General features: G+C 40.8%; 1 protein-coding gene and 1 long non-coding RNA gene across 5 annotated transcripts; one reads left to right on the top strand and one right to left on the bottom strand.

Moving 5' to 3' along the window:
- Positions 1-9: 9 nt before the first annotated feature.
- On the bottom strand, positions 10-23,524 carry LOC132787200 (protein tramtrack, beta isoform). 4 transcript variants are annotated; one of them, XM_060794123.1, is made up of 6 exons: positions 22,497-23,524; positions 8,966-9,324; positions 8,378-8,902; positions 8,203-8,307; positions 8,006-8,120; positions 10-2,247 (listed from the first exon to the last, which is right to left on the bottom strand). In XM_060794123.1, exons 2-6 carry the CDS (start codon positions 9,107-9,109, stop codon positions 686-688), a joined length of 2,451 nt encoding a protein of 816 aa, XP_060650106.1. In that variant the 5' UTR covers positions 9,110-9,324; positions 22,497-23,524; the 3' UTR covers positions 10-685. The 4 variants fall into 4 exon arrangements, with proteins under 4 accessions (XP_060650106.1, XP_060650107.1, XP_060650108.1 ...); XM_060794124.1 differs by lacking the exon at positions 22,497-23,524 and adding an exon at positions 11,609-11,911; XM_060794125.1 differs by lacking the exon at positions 22,497-23,524 and adding an exon at positions 11,101-11,241.
- Positions 9,314-9,789, top strand: LOC132787213 (uncharacterized). The gene is made up of 2 exons (XR_009632520.1): positions 9,314-9,374; positions 9,429-9,789. It is a non-coding gene; the product is annotated as an uncharacterized LOC132787213 (long non-coding RNA).
- Positions 23,525-25,714: the final 2,190 nt, after the last annotated feature.

Raw genomic sequence — 25,714 nt, 5'->3', positions numbered from 1 at the left:
TGATAACCCATAATTTGGGTGATTCATGTGACGCCTCGAAGTTATTTTTGATAATTGCACAAATAGCCAATGGATTGGATTTCTTGTTTGTTTCCAATTTGAAAAACAACAACATACCAATTAATCTACGGACTTTGAGTATTGATCGTAATACTATTTACAATTTATGTAAAATAAAGTAATAAAAAAAAAACAAAGTGTATAAAACGAAAGTTTTAACAAAATCACATAAGAAATCAAAAAAAGTAAAACAAAAAAGAGGCTAAAGAAGACGAGTCAAAAAAGGACGGTGCCAACTCGTTTTGCTTAAATGCAACAAACAATTTGCATTAACTTAGATAATAAAATTACAATTAAATTAAATTTAGGCAGTGGGATCTTAGAATTTTGCTATTACTAGTTGTATCAGTTGCACTTAAGTTTAGTTAATGAAATGTTGTCTTAAACTAAAGTTTGTAGTATATGATAACTTAAGGCTTTATGGACGGAACCTTGTGTACAAGTAAATTGCTTAAGATTTATCAAGTATGAAATTAGCTAGATATTAACTAATTGTTGATGATGATTATTTGTTGAGTGTTTTTCAGTTGACGAATTATTGCTTATCCTTAAGTATTTTACAGTATTTGTGTGTGTGTAGTTAAGGCACTCTCGTTGTCTTGTGCATTTGCCAGGTGAAAAGTCTTTACGTTGCGGTTTGTGCGGCATTCGCCAATGGCCGATTGCTGCCCTCGGGCAACGCACACATTGCTGGCGGCGATGGTGATGGCGAGATTTGCAGCTCATTCTTGATGATCACATCGTTCTGCAGACTCAGCATAGCTGCCGCTGCAGCTGAGCCCAACTCCTGCTCGTTGTCTGCCTCGTGATCCTGCTGCTCCTGCTTCACATCGGGCAACAGCAACGTGCTGTCCTGACAATCGTAGCCAGACGCCAGATGTTGTTGCTGCTGCTGCTGCTCTTGTTGCTGTTGCTGCAGCTGCAACTGTTGCTCCTCCAGCTGTCGCTGATATTGCTCCTGTTGCTGTTGCTGCTGTTGTTGCTGTTGCTGGTAGAGCGTTGTGTGCATGTCGCCGGCAGCGGCAGCCGAGATCAAATATTTCAATGAACTAAATGCGCCCATATCCTTGGGTGGCGTGCAATTCTCGTGTGTCATCTTCAAATGGTTCTTCATCTTGTCGGGCCGCGAAAACTCCTTCGAACACACCGGGCAGGGGAAGACCTTGCGATGCTTGCCCTCGTGATAGAGAAATGCGTGACGCTGAAAGCTGTACTTGTTCTTGAACGTCTTCTGCATGTTCTCCTTGGCGCATTCGGTGCAACGATAAACGCCCTCCACAACGCTGGCATAACGAAACAGATCCAAGCCACGCACCGACATCTCGGTCAAATGCTCAGCCTGATCATCGAGCGTTGACTGCGCCTTGCGTCGCACTCGACGTCGCTGTATGGGACGCTTGGGTGTTGAGGTTGTTGCTGGCGTTGCTGCGTTTACCTCCCCTTCGGTGGGCGTGTTGGGTTCCTCGAAGCCATCGGATGCCTGGTAGCCAGGCAGTCCAGCATTCTCGTCGGCCAGCTGCAGCAGCTCGTGATCCGGCTCATCGCATTTGTCCTGCTCCAACAGCTCCATGTCCTCGTCCACAAATTGCGACTCGTTGGCGCCCGTTGGCGATGCATCCGGTTGCTGTTGTTGTGCTTGGTAAAAGTCGCTGGTATTGTGCTTCAACAGCGGCTTCGCATTCGCCGCAATGTGCAACAGCAGCTGCTGATGCAAGCTGCCACTGCCGCTGCTGCTGTTGTTGTTGTTGCCACTGTTTCCGATGTTGCTGCTGTTGTGCTGCGATTGTCGCTCTGCTGCATTGGCCAGCGATTGCAATGCACTGCAATTGTTCTCCTTCTGCTGTGGCACGTTCTCCAGTACACTCTCCTCCACAGGCGCAGCTTGTGGCACAGTTTCCTCTGGTTCCTTGGTGGCGCCACGAAGTTGCTGCTTCAGCAGAGAGTTGCTGCTTTGTGGCGCTATTGCTGTCGTTGCTGTTGCGTTGGAATTGTTTAGATTAACGGCACGAATTCTTAGACCCAATATGGTGGGCAGATGCAGCGAAGCGGGGGGCGTGGCAAGCTCACTGGACTCTGTTGCTGTTGCTGCTGCAGATGATGTTGCTGTTGCTGGGCTGTTGGTGGTGATGGGAATTAACGTGGGTGGGCCAAAGAGACGCTGAGAGAGCTCTGGTGTGGCTTGAGCAGCTGCAAGAATTCAAGAATTCAAATATTTATTAGAAAGGAAATTCAAATTTAAAAAAATTGTTTATCTAATTTTTAAAAAAAAACCTATTTTTTCGAGAGTTTTATGAAAATAAATTCACAAAATAGAGCTTTTCCAAAAACCTAATTCAAAATGTTTGTATTTAGGTCTTTTGAAATCTAAATTTAAAAATTCATCAGTAGTAAGTTAAAAAGAGATAATATTCAGACCTATTAATATTTAAATTCTAAAATAGTTATTGCCTTGTGTAATATTTAAATAATACAAAAATTAGGAAGTATTCCAATGTTAAATACAATTAATACGAATTGGGCGTTCAAGGAATTACTTAAAATAAAGTTCAGAAATTTTATAAAATAAGAACATTATTGAAAGTCATTTTAAAACAAAAAAAAGTTTTCAATTAAAACAAAATTCAAAAAAATTAAAAAAAACTTTCAAATATTTTCTGAAACTTAAAAAAAAAGGATCTTTTGTTGGGGGGAACTTAATCTTAAAAATTTGAAAAGTCAGCATTTCCAGTTCACCTAACTTTTGAAATAAAATTCAAAACAAATAGATTCTTTTTCAGAATTATATTTCATTTTGCATATGTTAAGTGTGTATTTTATTTCTCTTCTCAGTTTCTCATTCAAATTTTGATTGTCATTTTGTTAATGAATAAAAAAAATACATATGTATATGTATGTATAACAAAATTGTTATTTTTATTGAATAATATTGCGTGATTTACTATTATTTATAAATTTTACAAAATTTGCTGTAATTGTTTATTTATTTCGTAACTTGCTAATCCTCCAGAAAACAACAATTTACGGAAGATTCTTTTGTTGATGTTGTTGTTGTTGTTAGCTATATTCACAACTGTGCAACAAGTTCGGTTTTTTAAAATAATTCTTCATCTTATTTTTTTTTTCATTTTGTTTTCTTTGGGCATCAAAAGCATGACTGTTTAATTGTAATATTATTTTGTTTATTTATAATGGAAGTGTTTATAGTAGAATTGCATCTCTAATTTGTTGTTGTTTTTTTCGAGTTGGAAGGCGAGAGAAAATTATTGATAGATTGATATTGAGTGAGTGTGTGTGTGTGTGTGTGTGATATGAGTTTTAGTTACATTTAACGCTGTGTTTCTTGAATGCAATAATAAAAAAAACATATGTGTAGTAAATGTAAACTAATTTAATTAAAGTTAAATTATAGTACATACAATATATATATAAATATGTAGTTGCATGTTTTTGTGAGGTGTCTGTGTAGTGTGTGTGTGTTTGTTGAAACGCCAAATAATATTTGTTGTGGTTAGCTATAGTTTTTTTCTTTTTGCTTATCGGGGGACAGTTTCGATTGGGGGAGTTTTGTTGGTGGTTGGTTGGTGGATAGAGCGATTATACTTAACTACATAAATTGCACTAGCTAACACTAAATAAAGAATTAAAAACAAATTACATTTAATAAATTAGCGTAGACACGCAGTATTTTGTTTTATTATTTATTACACAGATTATTTAATTGCTGTTTTCCTTCTCCGTCTCCGTCTTCTCCTTTAACTCCTCCTCCTCCTCTCTTCCCTTCCGATGCTAACAAAAATTGGAGCTGAACAAATTCAATTTTCTTTTATGAAAAATATAATTATTTTTGTTTTCTTTTGTTTTTTAACCTTTTCAAGTGTTGTGTGTTTTTGTTTTTGGTTTTTTTCTTGGAGATCGTGTTTATTCTTTTTGCTTTTGCTTTGCGTTAATTGTTTCTCTTGTTGCTCTGTTGTCGAATTTACATACATATCATATTATTATTATTTTCTTTTGTATTTTTCGCATTTTTGTGTGTGTGTGTGTTTGTTTTGTTTTCTTTTGTTTTGCTTCGTTTCTTTGGCGATAATTTAAGCCTCCGATATACAACATAAATTTTACGTTTTTAATTGTAAATTGTATAATTATTTATAGTTGTAATAAATTGATAAATTATTTGCATAGTTGTTGGTTTTGTTTAGACTACGTTAGTTATTATGTTATGTTATGTTTATGTAACCATATCGTAATTGTAAAACATTATTAATAATATTGTATATATTTATAGATATATTATGTATATTATTGTTGATTTTACAATTAGAGTTTTATTAACATTTTGAACCCACAATTCGAATACGAAACATTTGCAATCCCTCGCCCCGAATTGTGTGTTTCAGTGTGTGTGTATGTGTGTGTTTGATTGATTGGTTGATTGATTGATTTAGGGGGAGCATTGAGTGCATTGATTGACAATGCTGCTGCCCCCGTTTCTCATCTTTTAACTAGCTTCATTTGAAGGCAACAAGGTAGATCTGCGTTCTCCCTCCGTTCGCACGATTCACACAAATTACATGATTAACATTAACATTAACATTTAAACGTAAAACAATATGATAATCATATTGTTGTTTAGCATATATATATATCATCAAGAGATTGGTATATATATATATTAATTAAATAATAGAACTATAGCTACGCGCATACCAAAGACAATATTTAGATATTCATATTTATGTGTGTTTGTGTTTCTATAACTAAGTAAATATATATATAAAAATTTAGTATTTTTGCTTGTCATTAACTAAAAGTGCTCATCTTTTTTTTCCTTTTTTAGTTATTTTGTTTAGTTTTGTTTTTTATTGTGTGGTTTGCATTCTTTATAAGGCCGCTGCGGTGTGTGCAAAATAAAAATGTCGAATAGTAACACTTTTAATATATGAAATTATTAATAAAATAATTAATGAATGAATATACTAAAAATATAGTATATTAACGATATTAGTTATCCTAATTGGTATTTATAGATTGGTATTCTGTCAATTGCGAGACGCAGAAGACACTAGCATTTTTATATTTTTTTTTATTATTATTGTTATGGTTTATTGTGGGTGATAAAAACTAGTTCGAAACCGGATTCGAAATCGAAAATAATTGCACAACATGTGTATGAATAATACAAACAAAAAATAATATAAATCATTTTTAAAAAAATTATAAAAAATAATGATAATAATAATAATAAAAAATAAAAGCATTCATTATTATTGTGAGGGAGAAATTTGAGAAACAAAAATTGCTCTACAGCGTGGGAGAAGAGCAAAGAAAAAGCCTTGTCTGTGTCTGTGTGTGTTTGTGTGTGTAAATAACTAAAAAACAAAAATTAACAATTTTTTTCCATATTTTTCTTTTTTTGTTTCATTTTGTATGTGAAATGTTAATGTTAACTGCCTCTGCAATCCCCCCTAAGAGTCCCCATAGCCTATGATATTTTTGCCCCGCCCATTTAGAAGAAGGCACACGTTGCGCCTGGCGCTGCCTTTTTTCTGTTTTCTGCCCATCATCAAAGTATTTATCTCTTTTGGAATATGCGGCTTATTGTTTTGTTGATTGTGTCTAAGTGTGTGTGTGTGTTGCAGCAGCAAGCAAAGCTGAGTTGTTTTCATGCCCATGTTGCTTGCTCTCTTGCTCCTGCTCTTCTTATTGCGCTGCGGCAGCTGCCGCTGCTGCCGTTGTCAGCGGACCAAGGGAACCGCTCGATGACGATGTGGACGACGATGATGAGGTGGATAACGCATTGTTGCCGGACGCTGGCAGCGATTGATTCGAACTCTGCGCATTTAGATCCGGTGGCGTTGGCGTTGTGCCCGCCGATTGATTGGCCAACGTTGCCGCTGCGACGCTGGCCAACGCAGTCGATGGATTCTCAATCTTATGGATGATCTTGACGTGCGCCGTCATGTTGTCCTTGCGCGTAAACTCCTTGAAGCAGAACGGACACGGATACACCTTGACGTTGCGCTTGTGCGAGGTCACATAGTGGCGACAGAAGTTGCTGATGTGCGTGTAGACACGCGAACACACCTTGCAGCGATACGTGTGCTCGCCCTCTTTGGTACAATAGTCGCGCACCGATCCCTCCGTCTCGCCCTCGCCAATGTTGCTGCTGAGATTGAGTTTGGTCTTCACCGCGGGCGTTACGCCCAGCCCTCCTCCGCCTCCGGCACTGCTGCTGCTTAAATTGGGCGTGCTGCCGCCGAGCAGCTCGGACTTGAGCTTGAAGCCATCGCTGCTGCTGTTGTACAGATCGAGGTACTCCTGTCCAGCCGATGCGTACGCATTCTTCACATCGCCATTCTGCTGCTTGAGCTTGGGTCGCTTCTGGGCGCGCGGCTTCGACGATGACGACGATGCGGGCGAGACGAGCGGCGTCGAGGCGGCATTCACTTTGCCAATTGGCGTCAATTTGGGAATGCTAACCATGGACTTGCCACTGCCGCTGCCCCCAGCGCCCGACACTCCAATTATGTTCAACTTAAGTGCTCCGCCCGTGTTCACCGCCAGCGCCGCAGCGGTGTCCGCTTGATGCTTACGCTGGGCGGCAATAAGGAAGGCCTGCTGTCTCGCCTGCTCCTGCAAGTGATGGCTGCCACTTTCTGAGCCTGCGGCGCCTGATTGATCCTGCGTGGGTGAGCTGTTGTTGTCCGTGAGCGGATTGTATTTGAATTCCACGGGTTCGTCGTATTCGTCGAGCATCAGTTGAGGTTCCATGTATGATGTGTCCATTCCCTCGCCATCGCTTTCATTGCCATCTAAAAAAGAAATTACAAAGTTAATTTTGCTCCAATCTAAGTGTATGTGTGTGTTGTGTGTGTGTGTGTGTGTGTGTACAATGCAAGAGAAAGGCAAAAACACAAATGATCAGAGAAGAGGCAACACTCAAGTTCAAGTTTTCAAATCGGATCGGAAAAGCTATAGGGATTTTCAAGCCATTATCGTTTCTTTTTTTTTTTCTTTTTTTGTCTTGTATTTCGCGCGTTTCGAGTTCGAAAAGTTTTGTTTGTGGTTGCTATTGAAGATATATTTTTTTTTGTATTCTGCAGCGTTGTTGTTGCACGCATTTTTCATTCAGTTGTTCCAGAGATTTTCTTCTGCTACGATTTACGCGGATTTCAGTTTTGACTTAAAAATTTGTCGAAAAATTCGTGAAAATTAATTTTGAATAACAAGTTTTAGTTTTTGTTTTTGTTTTTCAAGCGTCGGCCATAAATCCCTGTGAGCTCATCAAACCCGATTATAAACTTCTCTCAATCTGTTTTACTGATTTTCTTTTATCATTTTTCTTTTCTTTTAGCATTTGTGGATTTTGCATTTCTTTGGCATCATATCGTTGTTTTGTTGTTGTTGTTGGGGACACTCACCTGGCGCTCGCAGGATGCTTTCTTTATACACAAATATTGAATGCCAAAAATGCCGCGTCACTCACTTGATTTTTTTAAATCACTTTTCAACTTTTCATTTTTCGAATTTCTCAACTCAACTCAACTTTTCTTTGTCTCACTCAAAATAAGAACGTAACCGACACGATTTCAATTCGCTTTCGCTTCCTATATAAACAAAATGCGTAAATCCCTTTTTAGCTTTTCCGATAACACAATTCGAAATGATTGCAGATGAGATTGTTTTCAAATGTTCGAATGTATTTTTGTTGTTTCTGTATATTTATGTATTGTTTCTTGTGCTGTTTTGTGTCCACAGTTTGGTTTGTTGTGATGGTTTTTCTGCTCTTAAAACTGATGCTGATTATTGTTAAAATTGTCTTTTTTTGTAATGTTTAGTTAACTTAGTGCTAGAATTGTCTTAATTACAATTACATTACAAATTGATGCATATGAATCATGTGAGCACAAAAGATGAAAATAGACTTTAAAGCACAAGCTCAACTCACCGGAAGTGCTGTTGTCGTCGTGTTGTTGTTGCTGCTGTTGTTGTTGTTGTTGTTGTGCCATGCGCTGATCTTTCCCGCTCTTTGATCTCTTCGAGGGCAGCGAGTCGCGACTTTCCTGCAATGCCGGCGAAAGAAGAAAGTTGTACCCAGATTAGCAAAAAACATAATTGTAATCATAAAGAGTGTAGTTCACTTACATTTAGATCATCATGGTGTCCAGCGTCTTGTTGATTGTCATCGGAGCCATCATCGTTGCCAGAATATGATTCATTGCCCAGCTTGCCGTTGCCCATATCCGAGTCCTGTCAATTAAATAGTAATTAATATGAATTCTTGCGAGTGCTGTTTGGGAATTGAGAATCTCTTGCTTACATTCATCAGACCATCGCGTTCGTATTCATCGTAATCGTTGCCAGTGCCATTTGAGCTGCCCGATAGCTTGCGAGGCCTGCCACGTTTACGCTTTGGCATCAGGGCAGAACTTAGCAGCGAAGTTTGTTGTTGCTGCTGCTGTTGTTGTTGCTGTGTGGCAGCTTGCAACGCGGCTGCAGCTGCATTTGCGGCCAGCACATTGGCATTCTGCTTACGTTGCTGCTGCTGTTGCTGCGGCACCAAATACGGTTGGATGCGTTGCAATTGTGGCGGCGCCGGCGCATTTTCCGCTGCTGTGGGCTTATCATCGTTCACCTCGGTTAATCCTTTAATGCGCAGACTTTCGGCCACACGCAAAAACGCTGTGAGACGCTCCTGATCAACGCTAACTTCACCGCGATACATGAAATCGAGCAGCGATTTCATATCCGAATACGGCACATCTTTGAGTATGACAATCGGATGTTTTTCCGGATGATTGACAAACAGTGCATTGAAATATGGACTGCAGGCGGAGAGCACCATCTAAAATTATATATTTTTAATCATTATAATTTTCCACAAAAAATTCAAATAATTGTAGTTTACCTTGTGTGCTTTGAGATATTGTCCCTCGACGGCGAGCGTGACATCTGTGAATGTTTCGGCGTGCAGCAGCTGATCGAAGACAGACAGCAGATTGCTCTGATGATTGTTCCAGCGCAAACAAAACCGTTGAGATGCCATCTTCATTTGGAAGCCGTTTTTGTGTGTTTCGAATTTTTATTAAATTTATGTTTATAGCGTATCAGCCGGAAAACACACAGTTCCGTTTTAAATAGTATTGCATGCAAATGTTTTCAAAACAAATGTTTTACTTAATATCCTTGACGTCCTTTTTCTCAGTTTTTGTTTTTTTGTAGTTAGTGCTCAACACGTTGACATTTTGACGATAATATCAAATAATGCTGCAAAGGCAAAAATAATATAAAAAAAACATTAAATTAATAACTTGCTGGTACGGAGTTGTTAAGAGGGGGAATAATGGATAATAATTATAACGAAATTCCAGAGATCAAAGGATTGGCGAGGGAAACTGGGTTTCTTGCCCCCTTCCCTTCATCATGCGCCGCTGCCTTTGCTCGCTGCTGCGACGTCGCTCGCGCTCGCCTCATAAATTAAATGCAAACAAAATTTAATTTACCAGACGACCCGCCAGGTCAAACAGTCGACAAAGGTTCGACGAAAATACTATGCAGGCAAAGCCCAGATAGGCAAACTCAGTTCAGCTCAGCTCAGCTCGATGCAGGAAAACAAAAGCGAGAAAGCAACAGTTAAATGAGGAAATCTAAATGGAAATTTCAAATGTGTGTTTCAAATGGGCAAATTACAACAACAATAACAAAGCAGCCAAGCACACACCCACACACATACGCACTCAACGAAAAGTGGAGAGTGGAGAGCACTACAAATGTGTGTGCGTGACTTTGTTTGCCTGTCGTGTGTTGCGAGACCCCAACAGCATTGGGCTGACTGAAAAGCAAGCAGTCTGTTCATAGAATAATTCAGTCATTGTAGCAGGACGTTTGTAAAATATAATTTGAATTTGTTTTAGAGATCGTTAGACACTTGACTTGAAAAGTTGCCAAAGGGTGTGGAAACTTGGAGAAACAAATTAAAAGGCACACACACACACACACATACACAAAGTTAGACACACTTGCAAGTCAGCGAAACGATAAAGCAGCAAACACAAGCAAGGCACGTAAATGGTGTAAAGGAGAATGAGCAAAAGTTTACACAGCAGCAAAAGTCATTAAATTGAAGTAGCAGAGCGAGTGAAAGAGAGTGGAGAACGAAATAAGGCAATAAGCGCAAACGAACAAGTTGGTAGAACAGCTCCCCACAAAAACAACAAGAACAAGAACATCCATGGAATTTTAGCTAACAACACATACAGCGCGCGACTCACACACATACGCACGTATACAATACGTATTATAAATATTGTTCATAGCACTTATCACGTTTTTTTTTTGGTTCGTTCTTCTTTACTTTTTTGGTCCAAGCTCCTTAGCATGCGCACACACACACACACAAAAACAAGCACGCATACATTTTTGTATGTATTTAAATGGTGTTCCTTCTTTTCTCCGCCCCTGGAGACACTTGCTGCTAATATTTGCCATCGCTAACGCGCTCTTCTTTCTTATCTTATCGCAAGCAAAGCGTCGTCTTTACTGTTTTCTGTTGTTGTTGTACACTTAATTGAAAATCATTCATTTTACAATTTCACTTGCTGTCAAATTTATTACACATGCTTTTGCTCTTTTCTGGTTTTTTGTTATTGCAGTTTTCGTAGTAATAGTGTAATTTTGTTATTGTTTTTGTATTGCACTTGTTCAAATTAATTGAATGGGCCGCCCATCGCAAGAGAGCTATAGTTAGAGCGTGAGAGCGCAAAAGCCAAAGAGAGCTCAAAACACTTGCCGCATTTATTGTGTTCGCTCTTTGACACAACACACACATTCATACACTTTAGAGAGAGCTTTCAAAGTTGATCACTGCAGCTTTTTGCAGCAGTAGAAAAAAATTGGTTCGCTGATCTAGCGCATTGGCATTAATGAACAGTTTTTACTTGTACACGCACACATATGTATAGGTATTATTTTTTTGTTGTTAAAAATTGTGTTGTTTGTTTGTTGTGACTACATCACGCACGTTAAACTGACCGCAATGCTTACTTTTTATATTCTTCACATTGGCTATTTTATTTTCAAGTTTATATTTGCTTGCGAAGCAAAAGAGAGCCGCAAGTAACGATAAGAGAAGCCGCTGACACGTCCTCACTTGAGCAGGCCACACGAGCGATTGAAATGAGCAAGTCAAAGTCCTCGCACAGGAAGCCGACTGCGCAGTTCCGACACGCACGCACGCACACACATACACGCAGGCACGCTGCTCACATATACACACATACACAGGCATACAAAGTCACACGAATAGGGCGCATGATAAGCGAGCAGCAGTCGAACGTTTTTAGGGGTGGGAGGCAAAGACTACGGAGATCACTTTACATGCGCTTATTTTTACACCCCCTTTTGAATCATACATACACACACACACACTTAAATTCTACATGAAAGGAGACTTTGGAATATCAATGAACAGACAGTGAATATTTTATTCACACTTGTAGCGCTTGTTGCTCATTTTACACATTTCACAATTTTACAAACACTTCATATGCACCTTTTTCTTGGGGATTTCCTTTTGTTAAACTTTTACTTTTTTCTACTTTGCACTTTTATTATTTAATTTTAATTTAACTTCTGTGTTTTTTTTTTGTTGTTAGCCGTTGCCCAATTTCCAAATGGAAATTTTCACAATTTCAGTGTGAGAGAGAAAGAGATTAGAGAGGATTTGGGGGCGTGGGGGAGGGCTGCGACCGAACACGAACGAACAAGCGAGCGAACGAGCGAAACGAGCAATGGAAAATCTCTTTGCCGCCAAATTCGTCCGTCTCGTTTGACACCAATACACTGACTGAGCGATCCTCGGCTCCTAAACGAGACAGCAAAGCAAGCGACAGCCGAGGCGGCCTCTGCTGCTGCTGCTGCTCTGTTGCTGCTGCGGCTGCTTCTTCTTCTTCTTCTTCCTCTGCTTGTCCGCTTATTAGCTTCTTGCTACACACAGACACACATATACAGAGACAACAATCCTACATCCGTCGGTCGCGGTCGCAGTCGGCGCGTCGCTGCCAACGCCGCTGTTGACGTTACACGCTCTCATCATCACAAAAGGAACGAACAGTTGTTGGTCCCCAAGTCTCCAATGGATTTGCTAGCTCTCCGACTCTCCACTTACTTGTGCTAATGCTATGCGGCGCTCTTTCGCTGTCGCTCTCTCTTTTGCGCTCTCTCGCTCAGTCGGATCGCTGCTTGCGCCTTTGACTTTTTGAATTTTTAATTTCCCTTGCATGCGCACTGGGCCCCTTTTGGGGCTGTGGGGAGGGACAAGCGGACGTCGTGCCAACAACGTTGACGAAACGGGGTTAAAAAGAAAAACATGATGGAAAAAAGAAAAAGCTAGAAACACAACTTTGGGTGCGAGGCGCGTCGCAGTCGCAGCAGCCGCTGCTTGCTGCTGATTGTCTGCTGTGGAGTCTTTTGCTGTGTTGCATGTTGTTGTTGTAATTGTAAGGGCAATAGGCGTCACTTGGGTTGGGCGGCTGCTCTGGGGTTGGGCCGCTGTCGCTGCCGTTGCCTTTTAGTTTTTCCATCTGCATGTGTGTTTGTGTGTGGTTGGCTTGGCTTTTGCGGCAATTGGAAAAACATGTGGAAACTTGAGCCAGCGACGCAGACGCAAACTTAAATTGTCTGTCGCTGTTGCTGTCGCTATCGCTGTTGCTTTGCTTTGTATGCTGTTTGAGTATGTGTGTGTGTGTGTGTGCAGGAGCGTTTGTGTGTAGGCGCTTTGCTCTGCCGCTGCCGTAGTGCTGCTTCGTGCGCAAGTGTGTTGGAGGGATTACGTAAGCAATTGTAAATTCTACAAGGCGAATGACGAATTTTCAAATTGGAATCCTATTGAAATCGCTGCGCAGTTCAGCTGCTGCAAACTCTCCAAAGTGAGCTAGCTGTCTTTATCCTACTCTCGCATTAATGTTGTTGTTATTGTTCATTTTTAATTTGGTTATTTGTCTAGTCACATTAACCCACCCCTAGCCTCACCTCACCTTACTTACGGTCTCTTACAACGGAAGCGAATGTTTTGCCTAATAGAGGCTCTCACACACACAGGCGCACCTTGGCGAAGATCCATGCACAAAGCTACGCACACACACACACACATTCAGCGCCCCAACCCAGGTGAAATAGCAACAAAGCAGTAAACAACAAATACACACACACATGTATGTCTATGTACATAGGTACAACAACAATAGCAACAACAACAGGGTAGCCACTGAATCGTAAATTCCTGTTGCTGGCTCAGCTCAGCTCGCAGTCGACGTCGCCATTGGCGCTGCTGCTGTTGCTGCCGTTGACGTCGCCGTTGGCGCTGTTGTTGTTTGCCTTGCCCTATTGCGTGTTGTGTCGGTTGGTTTTTTTTTTGCAGTCTGTTTAATCTTTTCTACTTTTGAGTTGGATTTGGTTGTTGTTGTTGATGGTGGAGCTATGCCACGAATGATCGCAGTGCTGCTGCCCATTGTTATTATTCGTTGTTGTTGTTGATTATTGTTGTTCTACTTAGTCGCAGGTCTAATATTTATGTATCTCAAATTTACCCACTCTATTTATGCTCGTTGACTTCCTCTTTGACTTGGAACGCAAAGAGAGCCTCGAACGGCTTACAATGGAATAGTCTACATACAAAATATATGTATGTATGTGTGGATACATGTATGAGTGTGTGCTTGCTTGTGCTTGTGTTTTTGCTTAGGATACCCAACAGCGCAAATTTCCCATTGGGCTATTATGAGCTTACATGCCATGTTGTGGTTTTTTTTGTATAGAAAATTGGGCAAATTATTTTCCTCTCTTTATACATACATATACTGTTTGTTGGATGCCAAAGCGCGCTTACAGCGTTCTATGTGCAACTGACAAAACTGACTCGTCGCTTGCCAATTGTTACTCAATATCTTAAGCCCAAAAGTAGGTTGATGCTCTGTGTGTGTCTGTCATTGTCTATGTATTTGTGGATGTTGTTTTGTGGGAGCTGCGTGACACTTTGGCCACACATGGCCCACACATTCACACATCCACATCCACGTTTCGCCCCCACAATCAAAAGCCGATCAACGCTATGGCGGCCCAGCCTGTGATTGTGTCTCCCTCTCTCTACCTCTCTCCGTTTCTCGCTGTGTGCTGTGTTTGTGAGAGAGCACCAAAGAGTGAGAGAGAGAGGGAGGGTCTGTGTTTGATTTCCTACAGCGCTATTTGCTGTGTAAACAACAAAAACGAACTGAATGAGTTGGCTGCGAGCGACAATAGTGTTAGACGAACATGTCCATGTCCACATGCATGTTTCTGTTAGTGTGTGTGTGTGTGAGTGTGCGCTTGCTTGTGTGTGTGGCAGCCAACCGCCAACTGTTGATGACTGACTGAGTAACTGGCAGGGTTCTGCTGCCGTCGCTGCTGCTGTTGCTGTTGCTGCCGTCACGCGGAACAGGTATCGCAGGTTGGCACCAAACACATGCTGCTGCCAGCTCCCCTCTTCCCCTTCGCCGCCCATGATCAACTCCCCTAGCAGAGCTCCAGCAGCAGCAGCAGCAGCAGCAGCTGCAGAGCTAACGTTCGGCTCGTCTCGGTCTCGGCCTCGTTGTGGCCCGCTAACCGCCAACTGTTTCTCTAGCTATTGCGCTATGATTTTCTAATGCTTCCTCTGCTGCCCAGCGCTCCTCCAGCGACAATTTGTTGACTGACATACACATTCACATACATACATAGTCAAGTATAATAAGTTTTTACGTTTTCGTTTCATTTTCTAACAACGACAAACGTTCGTCATAAAGTCCCGTTGTTGTTGTTATTGTTGATGTCGTTGTTTCTACCTCTTTCTACCTTTTTCTTCGCTGGCAAGTGTAAAAATTCCTTTGCACGTAGGCAATACAGCAGCGAGTGAGCTTTCGAAAGCTCAGCTCAAAAGGTCGCCCAGCCATCCACGTAAGCAGCACCCAGCATTAAGTAGAAGAAGAAGCAGATACAAATGTGGGCAGCCCAATGCCACAGAGCATAACAAGCACATACACATGGATAAGTATATAAAAATAGATACGTATGCTTGTACATATGTGAAAACAAAGTCCTAAGCTCGCATTGAAAGCTCAAAGCAAAATGTCCAATCGCTTGAAACTGTCAATGAAATGTAATCGCATTTGCAGCAGTGTGCGTGGGCAATACAAACATTCACATAAGTTGTGAGGATGTGTGCGTGCGTTGGCTTTGCCAACGTATTGATGCATAGAGAAATTTAATAATAGACACAAACACGCACCACAGCGCACTGGCGATGTCGCACAGTGGGACGAACTAACAACGAACTTCAAGGAACTTTAAGCAATTGATTGATCATTAAGTCTAAGCTACACTTAGCTTGATTAGAAAACGGATACTAAGCTATAGAAAGTTATATATTGCAAAGTACAACTGCAATACTAATAATTGAAATATTTAATACTTAATTAATTAATAATTATTATATGGACTTAATAATCACCATTAAGTTGTATTATCTAAGATCCTGATACTTCAAATATTTCTAGCATCCACATCCATTTATATTATATAATTTAAATTTATTTTTTCTGTGTAAATTATACTGCAGTTCTCTATATATAATAATAATAATAAACATTTTGCATTTTTTAATGATATTTTTTGACAAACTTTATATTCCAAATATTACATACTTCATACACTAGCTACAAATTGAATCTTCAACTTAGTTTTCTGGTCTTCTATTTCAGTTTATCTTTCATCTGTAATTTTCGAGTTCCCCATGTAAATTTCCCTGAAGCTCTCCACATAGATAATATCAAGCCCATTGTGGCAAGATTATGACAAGCTATCCTCTTCTTATATTATGTGTGCCAAGCATCTGTTGATTATATCTGCTATGTAAATGACTATGCTGGTATACAGGTTCTATTATGGATAATGCGGAGGAGTTACGACAAAGCTCAAAGCGAAACTTTAGTTGGAGATCGTGGTTAGAAGGCAGATCTCTCTAGGCGTTTGTATGTGTTAAGGGCCCAAAGAGCTATGTATATTGGGCGGGACGTCGACATCGACATCGAATGTTGTAAATAGCAAAACTCGTTACTGTCGACGCCGACTGTTCGACTGAAGACTGTCGCTTCAGTGAGCTCACTCGATGATCGCCAACTGGATCGTTGACTGACTGAGGCTGAGTTTTGCTGACTGATTTGTTATTTGTTGGCCAACAAAACCAGCGGCGATGGCTGCCAGCCAACTTTGGGGGATCCAAAAGCGGGGCTTACTGCCTGCCTTGGCTTGGCTGCTCGATTACAAAATATCTCCACACAAATACTATATACATATGTACATATATACAGCACTCACTCATACCATTTTGTATTTGTCGGTTTCACTGACATTTTGTCAACCATAAAAAAATGTTGCAGACATAGCACTAAAGAAGGGCGCTTCTTTCATCCACAATTGGCCTCAAAGTTCCCTCCCTCCCTCTGTTGTCTTGCTGCCTGTCACCATTATTGATCTATGCGTGTTTTTTGTGCCTGCTTCACGCCACGGCCCACACATTCAGAGACCAGAGACAAGCGGCGACAACTTTGCCCCCTCTCCATTTGAGCTTTTTTTATGGTGGTGTCCTTAATTTAGACATGGAAATGCGGGTCATGCATTCACAAATGGAAAACTCAAGCCATCGACTGGAGGAGGTAAAACATTCCATTGACACAGTTCAGCTAGCAAACAAAAACGTCGTCACACATTACAACAAGATCGCATTATACTGGCAAAAAATGAGTTGCTTGTAACGATCTTATTTCATTTTCAAAGCTTCTTGAAGTTTTCATTTTGTTTTTCATTTATTAATTTCCAATTATTTAAAATAGTTTAAATCTAATTTGGGGAAAATTCGAACTAAAAATCTACCCATATTGAAATACATAAAAAAAATAAATTTAAACCCGTCCTTTTCATTCTAATATTCAAAATGTAAAGAAAATTCCATTTGATAAACTTCATTTTTGAAAAGCTTATTTCGATAATCCAATTAGAATTTATAAGCGCCTATCGAAGTGATTAACAGCATCAGCGATGAAAATGTTAAGCAAATGGTTTAACCCTTAAGCGTTATCGATAATTTATTATCGAACATATCAACAAAGTTGGAAATTCAGTAGTCTAGTACACAACTTTAAAAACATGACAAATTGGAAATGCGTCTTCACTCTGGAACAATCAAAAATAATCTCAAATTAATGGCTCAATAAAAATCATAATTGCAATTAGCAACGTATTTTAATGATCAACCAATGTTAATAACATCGTCACGTATGAATGCTAATATTACAGTCGCTGTTAAGCCTGCTGCTGCTAATACTTCAGTAGCCTTTGACTTGCGGTTTGTGTAAAATCTAAAATTTTGCGGCTTGTCAGTGAAATTTTCTTAACTCGCAGTGCTGATAACGGGTGTTTAAAGGAAGTACATACAAATGTAGGTATATACAAAATTGATATGGACATACTCCAAGATAAAAGCAACTGGAAACCGCAGTCCGTATTGCTGCGGTGCAGCAACTCATGTGAAAAGAATTTTTTCCTTTTTTTTTTGTGTGTGAAAGAGTGAGTGAGAGATAGCAAGCAGTGCACGCGCCTTTTCGCTAGGAGCAGCGAAAATTGATCGACGACGCGGCGAAAAAGTTTCGTTCATTTCGATAAGTTTTTGATAACGAGAGCAAGGGAGACAGGGAGAACATAAGACGGCGACGGTAAGCGACATGTTTCCATACTTTGTTTTGTTTTATTGGGGATTGCCAATGACGCAAACCTACGCACACATAAAAATTAACGACGCTGCCTGCATGTGAGTGTGTGTTTGTTGCTTCCTTGCGTTGGGCAATGGCACATTAGAAATGTGTATTTTTAAAAGCTGACCCAAATACCGCGTCCAGCAAAGAAATCCTCAGGAAATCAAAAAAAAAAACACATGTACCCACATACATACATATGTACAAAATATACACATACATATACTCATACAAATACGCATGCACTTAAATTGTAAAACAGCTGCGCACGCTGCCCATGTCTGCATGTGTCATATGCATGTCCACCCGCACCGCCCATAAACGAAGAACAGCCAGTCGACGCACGAACAGAAACGAGGCGCACATGAGGATCGTTCGGCTCAAGAACAACAACGACAAACAAAAGCAAAGCAAGCAGAAACAGCAAAGAAAAAAGCACTCAGTGCGCTGCGCTGCTTTCTCTTCAATATGTTTGCGTGAGTGTAAGGGGGTTGGGGAATGCTCTCTGCTCAAGGCGAATTTCGCTGCCTGCGTCGCTGCTGCGTAAATATTTTTGTTTTTGTTATTCTCCTTGCTACTCTCCTGCCGTGACCATGTGTACTAAACATACATACATACATATGTAGGTATGTTTGCAGGTACATATGTGTGTGCGCGCCTGTCTGTGTGCTTGGCCCCTTGATAAAATTGTGTGTGCCAGCCAGTCAGCTGCCCTCTCCACTGCTCTGCTCCACCTTTTGCCGCGCACTCAATTAAGCTTATCGCGCACAGTCCGTGCGTGCACATGTATGTGTACGTGTGCGTATGCGTGTGTGTGCCTGTGTTGGGGATACTTGCGCTATGCGCTTTAGAGGTGACTTTCCTCTGCTGTTCGCTCCTTGTAGGCTAAGCAGAGCGATGACGCGTCGAGGAAAAATATCTACGCTGTTATTATTGAGTTTGTCTGCTTGCCGCCTGCCTTGCAAGTGTAGAAGTATAAGTATAAGTATATACTAATGCATATGTGTGTGTTGGTGTCGTGTGCAAAATCCTCTTTGAGAGGATTAAATATATGTATGTATGTAGAGTATACACACAGCTTTTGCTTATTGTCATGTGCTCTTTGCTGTCCGTGCGTTTTCTGCACAGTGTAGCGCATATGCTTTGCTCAGTGTGAAACATCCACAAAAAAGTCGAACATCCTAATTGCTATTGCATTTTTAGCTGCATGTTGCGCTGTTTTCACACCACTGTAAACGTCTTACATTGGGTTGCCGCTGTGTTCCATAAACGGACAATGTCCCCATGCCCAGAGAGATAGAGAGAGCGAGAGAGCTTAAGGGTAGCAGCGACAGCGACGTAGGCAGCGACGCTTTCAATTACATTTCATTTGCATTTCGTAGCTGCTTATTTTTATTTGCTGATGTTGCCTTTTTTTCTGCAGGCCCCAGCGAAGGCAATTCATACATATGAGAGTGTGAGTGAGTGAGAGAGGCACACATAAAGACACACACACACACACACACACTAAGTCCTCACTCGTTGTTGCGATTTCCTTTTTGCTTGACCATTCGCTGGCGCATGCAAAATAGGAAACGATTTTTAGCCTGTGCGGCGCACAACACTGCGAATACTTGACGTGGACATTGGACATTGAGCTGCGTCGACAGCGACGTCGGCGGCGTTAATTGAATTAAAGTGCTTACAAAATAAATAGGCGACAGACGGATGTGCAAAACTCTCTCCCGCTTCCCCCCCTTTTTGCGAGGGTTTAGCAAAGGCTTAAGACTGCACATTGAGGCAAAAGCAGGCCACGTGCAACAGACCAGACGTATATAATATACACATACTTCCGTATATAGTATATATGTATGTATGTATGTTGAAATCCTTTCAACAGACGTTGCAGATTTCTTTTGGCCCACTTCCTTTAGCTCAACGAAAAAAGCGAAAAGGCAGCGAAAAATTGATGAAATTCGAAAATGTTGTTTACTGTTTATTTTTGTTGGTTGCTATCACTTCTCTTGCTTTTTTGCTACATTCTTTTTCGGGGCCGCTGTTTTTGTTGTTGCTTTTTGCTCAATTGCAAAACATATTTTGGTCACTGACCTTTTCTTTTGCTTTTCTTGTTGTTGTTGCTTTTGGACTTTTTGTTTGTGTTCCACTTTTAAAATTCGGCTTTGGTGATTTTGCTTTAGTCGAAGCTTTTCTTCTTTGGAGAGTTTGCGAAACTTCAAGAGAATATAATGCGAGTATATAAGATCAAACAATTGAAAGCGTGGAGCCTTCGAGGCCTTAAAAACATATCAACAACATTCTTGCAAGTCGAAAGATAAAAGCACAGCACGTTAAGTGATAAAAATCAGGAACGCAACAATTCGAATGAAGAAGATTGCAGTCGACAGGCAATTTCAGCGGCTTAAGCGCATTGTCAACAAATTGTGCTTACTTTATTTTTGGAATTTTTTTGTAGGTGATAATAATAATAATTGTCGAAAGGAATAAAAAAAAGCTAAAATCGCAGGAGAAAAAAAGCTAAAATCGCAGGAGAAAAAAAAGCACGCGTCTCGAATGTACTCGAAACTATTGGAATAAGGAGAGCAAGAATATGCATGTGTTTGGATGTGTGTGTAAACTCTACACAGCTTTTTTTTTGGGTGGGCGGTTTGACGATGACTTTTACGTGATTTTTTAGTTTACAGCTGTCATAATTGTTGTTATTGTTATGGGTTTTTCTCTTGTTTTTTTTTTTTTGTTATTTTGTTATACAGTAGCGACAACTAAAAATGTGTTAGTCATGCTCTGTGTTGTGCACTTTTAATTGCTTCGATCGCCGCGCCGGCTAAACAACAACAGCAGATATAATTTGAGCATAATTTGTGCTTTGGTGAGAGAGCGAGAGCAATAGAAAGAGAGGGAGAGACCGCCAAAAGCTCTTTGAGAGCGCCACGCAATGAGAGCATTGTTATTATGTGTTTTTCTGTTGTTCTTGTTGTTGCTCTCGTGGTTGTTTCATTAACAAAACAACAGCGCAAAATTTATGTGTGATTAGTTTGCTAGTTCTTCGTGTTGTTGTTTTGGTTTCCTTTGCGCTTTGCGTTCATTGCAATATAATAATTCATGATTATAGTAGTAGTAGTTGTGGTGGGCCGCATACATGTGTGTGAGCTTATGTGTCTGTATGAGTGTGTGTGTGTGTGTGAAGTGGGTTAAAGCTGACAAAAAAGCAAATAGAGATTGGAGATTGGGATTTGGGTTTTATGCGATTTTAATGTGATTTGCATAAATTCTATGTGTGAGAAGCACAGGTGTTAAAGCTATGTGGCCAGGGTTGTCATGGCTACGCAGCGGAAGTGACGATGGGAACTGCAACGCAATATGCGAGAGAGCGAGAGAGAGAGAGAATGCTTTGATGCATGTAAATATGCTGATCAGATCACTCAGTCATTCACTCAGTTATTCATTCCATTCAGTAATACGCTTGTTGTTGTTGTTAGCGTGGAGAGTCGGGCAGGAATGGAATGGAATCGAAACGGAATGGAATGTGTCAGCTACTGCACGCGAATTGGGGATCTATTTGGGCCACCCTTCCTTCCTACTCTACTTTCCACACCCCATAAACATCCTCCCCTCGCATCAAACACAAAAGGGGTGAGGCAAACAACAACAACACCAACAACAACGTCTGACGATTGTCGGCAGACACACGATCCACAATCCAATACGATTCCGATGGCGATGCTGATCGTTTTTGCTGGGGATTGGGCTGTGACTGATTCGCCGTCTCGTTGGCTGTGCAGTAGCAGAAAAAAAGGAAATGGGAGACTGAAAATGACAAAGATCACTGAAGCAAAACCGAAACGAAAAGCAACAACAACAGCAACAGCACAGCAATCCAATTTGTATCTATGTATCTATGAGCACAGCACACAGATACACTTATTTATTGGTATGTAATTTGTGGCATTAGATACGATACAACAACATGCCTTTGCAAAGCAACTCGTACCAGGTATTTGCTTGCTATAAACAATATGAAATGCATTTCCTAAATGTTTTTACAATTTTAACAATATAGCATTTACATATTAAATGTTCCATATAAAGATAGAAATTAAAAGAAATAAAAACTTGCTAAGTGTCTTTAAACAGCTTATAAAAATTTCGTATCAATTATTTAATGTAATTTCCAAAAATTTTTTGAAAAGTTACTAATATTTATAAAACATCAAAATATTTCTTTAAATTTCCCGAAAAATGAGCTGTTTTCAATAAAAATTTGTAAATATCTAATTCAAAGAGATTGTATTGATGTTTGTTAAATGGAAAATTTTTTGTATTTTCTTAAAGTTGTTACAAAAAGTATTTTTTTGAATTCAACAATTTGAATTTAAAGATTATTTCTTACAAGGAAATGAGTTGAGAAAATAATTGTATTTGATTTACGTTTGAAATAGCTTATAGGAAATTCTGGGAAATGACCAGCGAACCCGCATCGGATGTTTATGGGAAAAGAAGAGAGGGGGAACTTGCTGACAAATATGGTGTAACATATTCAGCAATAAATTGTACATACATATACATATATATTCTAATTCATATGTATTGCCATTGTTTGCTGCATCTTCTCGCTGTACTTACCGTTTCTTGGAAGCTTTAGTAATCCGCTTGCGGTTTATTTTTTTTGTATTTGATTTGATTTGTTGTTGATGGAAAGTTTTTTGCAAAAAAACTGTTGTTAGCACTTGAAGCACTTTTGGAAGGCACTGAAGTTGTCTAAGTTTGGGTTTCTTCGATTTTCTTCTGTTATTATCATGAATTATTGTTGTTGCGAAAGAATTGAAAATCATAGACAACAAATTTTGGAATTGTACACACAGAAAGCACGGGATGTTAACAAATCAGTTGTTGTTGAAGGCGAACGAGAACAGCACAAAAAACGGAATTGAAATTCAACTAATAAAATACAATCCACACAGCTGAGCTGAGAGCTGAGCAATTGTGCCGCGTGCAAACAACGGCGGCGCACGAACCTCCAATCAGAACTGAAACGTAGGGATGTCGACGCAGACGCCGTCGCCGTGTTGTCGTTGTCCCTGAATGTTAATGTTTGTTGCTGTTGCTGTTGCTGCTGCTGTCGCTGCTGCGGTCGCTGTCAGCGTCGCTGTCAACGTCGCTGTTGGACACGAACGCGCGGACGAGAACGAGAGCACGATCACGAAAACCGAAGCGAGCCGAACTTTTTCTGTTGGGGATGGGGCGGTTGGGCGGAAGAGTTGGATGGAGCCGATGTGAGTCTGTCTTCTTGGTATGCGTGAGTGTCAATCCATTTGTGTGTGTGAGGGGCTGCCACGACGACGAACACGCGCGCGCCTGTTTTACGACGTTGTTGTTGTTGCTTTTGCTGGTGTTGGTATCGATGTCGTCGCCGCTGGGTGGATAATAATATCGTCGCTCTACTCTGCTCTGCTCCCGTTTCGTGTTTGTGTAATGGCGGATTTCAAATTGTGATAAATGGCCGAGTGTTGCTTACGAAGCCGAGCCGAGAGTTGAGCCGAGAAGCCTTCGTAGCTATGACCAAAAAACCGAACAACTAAAGCAAAAAAAAGCAATAAACGTTAAGTGGGATGTTGACGGACGCGGACGAGCGGATGAAATGGAATGGAATGAGCGTTTGAATAGCTTGGCGGCCAGTGAAACCAGCCAAAGTGCTGACAAAACGCCGCAGTCGGCCCAGAGAAGACAACACAGCACAGCACAGGCCGCTGCAGCAACGTCAGAAAGATAGACAGAGAGAGCGAGAGCGAGCGAGCAACTTGACATTTTAGCTTGGCGCACACTCACCCATACACATGCACACACACTCAGCACTTTAGCTACTGCTGCTGCTGCTGCGTTGGCGCTCTTCTGCTGCTTGCTCTCTTTCTTATGGTCTCTCTGTGTTGACTCTCCACTCTCCATACAGACGGTTGGGTCTGATAAGCGCGCATGTCGACATCCAAAGTGAGCAGAGCTCGCTCCTCATTTGGCTTCCTTTGCTGGTTCGCTATGACCTGCTATCTTCCCCGCCATCCCCCCTTCCCATCGGCCGCTGCGGCCCCTTTATGCATTCTCATGCTATTGCTGAGTATTACGAAATATGACAACAATGCAGTTTTGTTGAGAAGCGCGCTCGTCTGCTCGTCCTCGTTTCGCTCTGCCGCAGTCAACGTCGCTGCCGCTGCTGCTGCTGCTGCTTGTTCAGCATAAAATTGGCTCTCTTTTATTTTGGCATTCGCTCTGCTCTCGTTCTCGCTCACGTTCTTCGCTCTCTCTTGTAAGTGGGTGGTATTGGGATTTTTGTTGTTGCTGCTCTGTTTGTTTATTTCTGCTCGCATCACTTGCAAATTGATTGCATCTTGATGAAGTTTTTGCCCGAGACACACGCTGCCTATAAATAGCAACAGGGAAATTTCTTCATACACACACTCACATAACAAAAACTGATCTGTCTAACAGTTTATCTATTCTGAATGGCATTACAAAAAGAAAGAAAAAACGGGTTTCGATCTGAGGCGTGTGCCCGCTTCGAGGCAGGCGCGCGTCTAACTGAAACTGAAATCATTTGACTTTTCCCCGCTTTAATGTATGTGCATATAAATGCGGCATTCGGGGGAACCCTATATCCCACTTTAATGGCATTCTAATATTTAATACCCATTAAGGGGCGTGACGAGCTAAGCCAGTGACCATCCCCAGGCACTTAAAGGATCATTAACTGATCGTTTATCAAAACAAGAAAACCCCGCGGGAACTGAAAAATAGCCGAAAACCCATTTTACAACAAATACAGTCAAGCTACAGAAATGTTTGAGGAGATGCAAAATTATTTTAACTTTGTATTTCCAAGACTTGGTTTGTAATAAGACAGCACTTATTCAATTCTCTTTCTTATGAATTTGTTTATTTAAGATTATAGATTTAAAATATGTCGTGTGCTTTTTGTTCCTGTTCTTCCTCTTGGTACTAAATTATAATTCCCTTCCCCTTAGATAAAAAGATCCATCAATCTGTGCTTTGTTAATGATAGCGACGTAAACTTCTGGGAATTGAATAAGCTGAAAAATATTTAACACAATGCAAATCTAGTTGAATCAATAAGAATGCAATTGTTTAAGACTGACTATAGTCTCTTGTGTAATAATTATGACAATTTTCGAATGAATCATTCCCGACGATTAGTCAGACGCCAAAGGGTTGAGTTAAAAGTTTACGTGGCGCACGAACAACCTGCAAAAAAACAAAAAATTGCAAGCGATCGATTCAATTTGCATTAAATAGTTACAGCTTTCTAGTGGCAGCAGGTTGGTAATACCCTGGAAGTGCCCAGTTATTGGGTCTGGGTCCACAACTGGGTTATCGTGTTGCTGGGGCCCCACAGATCAACAGGTTTGTGGGCAGGCGAGCTTGTTTTTTTCCCCGCCACAGATATAAATTAATTGCTTAATTGTTGTTGTTGTTGTTGTGGCCGTTGTTGTTGCTACTGCTGCTGTTGCTGCCTTAGCGGCATCATTTGATACAAAATTTGCTTTTAATTAAAAAACTCTCCAAACAGTCGCGAGTCGTGCGACTCGCAGGCGTCTCTCCACGTCTCTCACTCAGTCTCTCTCTCTCTGTCACACTTGCACTCCCACTATATGCCGCTCTCTCGATCAACCTTCATTGCCTTTGTGCGTAGGGGTTTTCGTTTTCCTCTCAGCAATTCGACTTCTCATTCCTCCCCTTCACGCCTCATTTCGAATTTATTAGACCAAAGTCGTGCACTTCGTTAACGTTTACCGAATCCAAATCCGTTTTGTGGCCCGACTAAAAATCGAATG

Source organism: Drosophila nasuta, chromosome 2R (assembly GCF_023558535.2).
Source record: "Drosophila nasuta strain 15112-1781.00 chromosome 2R, ASM2355853v1, whole genome shotgun sequence".
Taxonomy (NCBI): Eukaryota; Metazoa; Arthropoda; class Insecta; order Diptera; family Drosophilidae; genus Drosophila; species Drosophila nasuta.
The sequence above is the reverse complement of the archived record's forward strand: the minus strand, read 5'-3'. Positions and strand labels throughout refer to the sequence as shown.

Bases quoted from the DNA above. Each gene is read 5' to 3' on its own strand.
- LOC132787200 (XM_060794123.1), bottom strand. From the start codon at position 9,109: ATGAAGATGGCATCTCAACGGTTTTGTTTGCGCTGGAACAATCATCAG. The intron at 8,308-8,377 runs GTAAGCAAGAGA...TTTAATTGACAG, and splicing joins AACGCGATGGTCTGATGAAT to GACTCGGATATGGGCAACGG. The intron at 2,248-8,005 runs GTGAGTTGAGCT...GAATTCTTGCAG, and splicing joins CGACGACAACAGCACTTCCG to CTGCTCAAGCCACACCAGAG.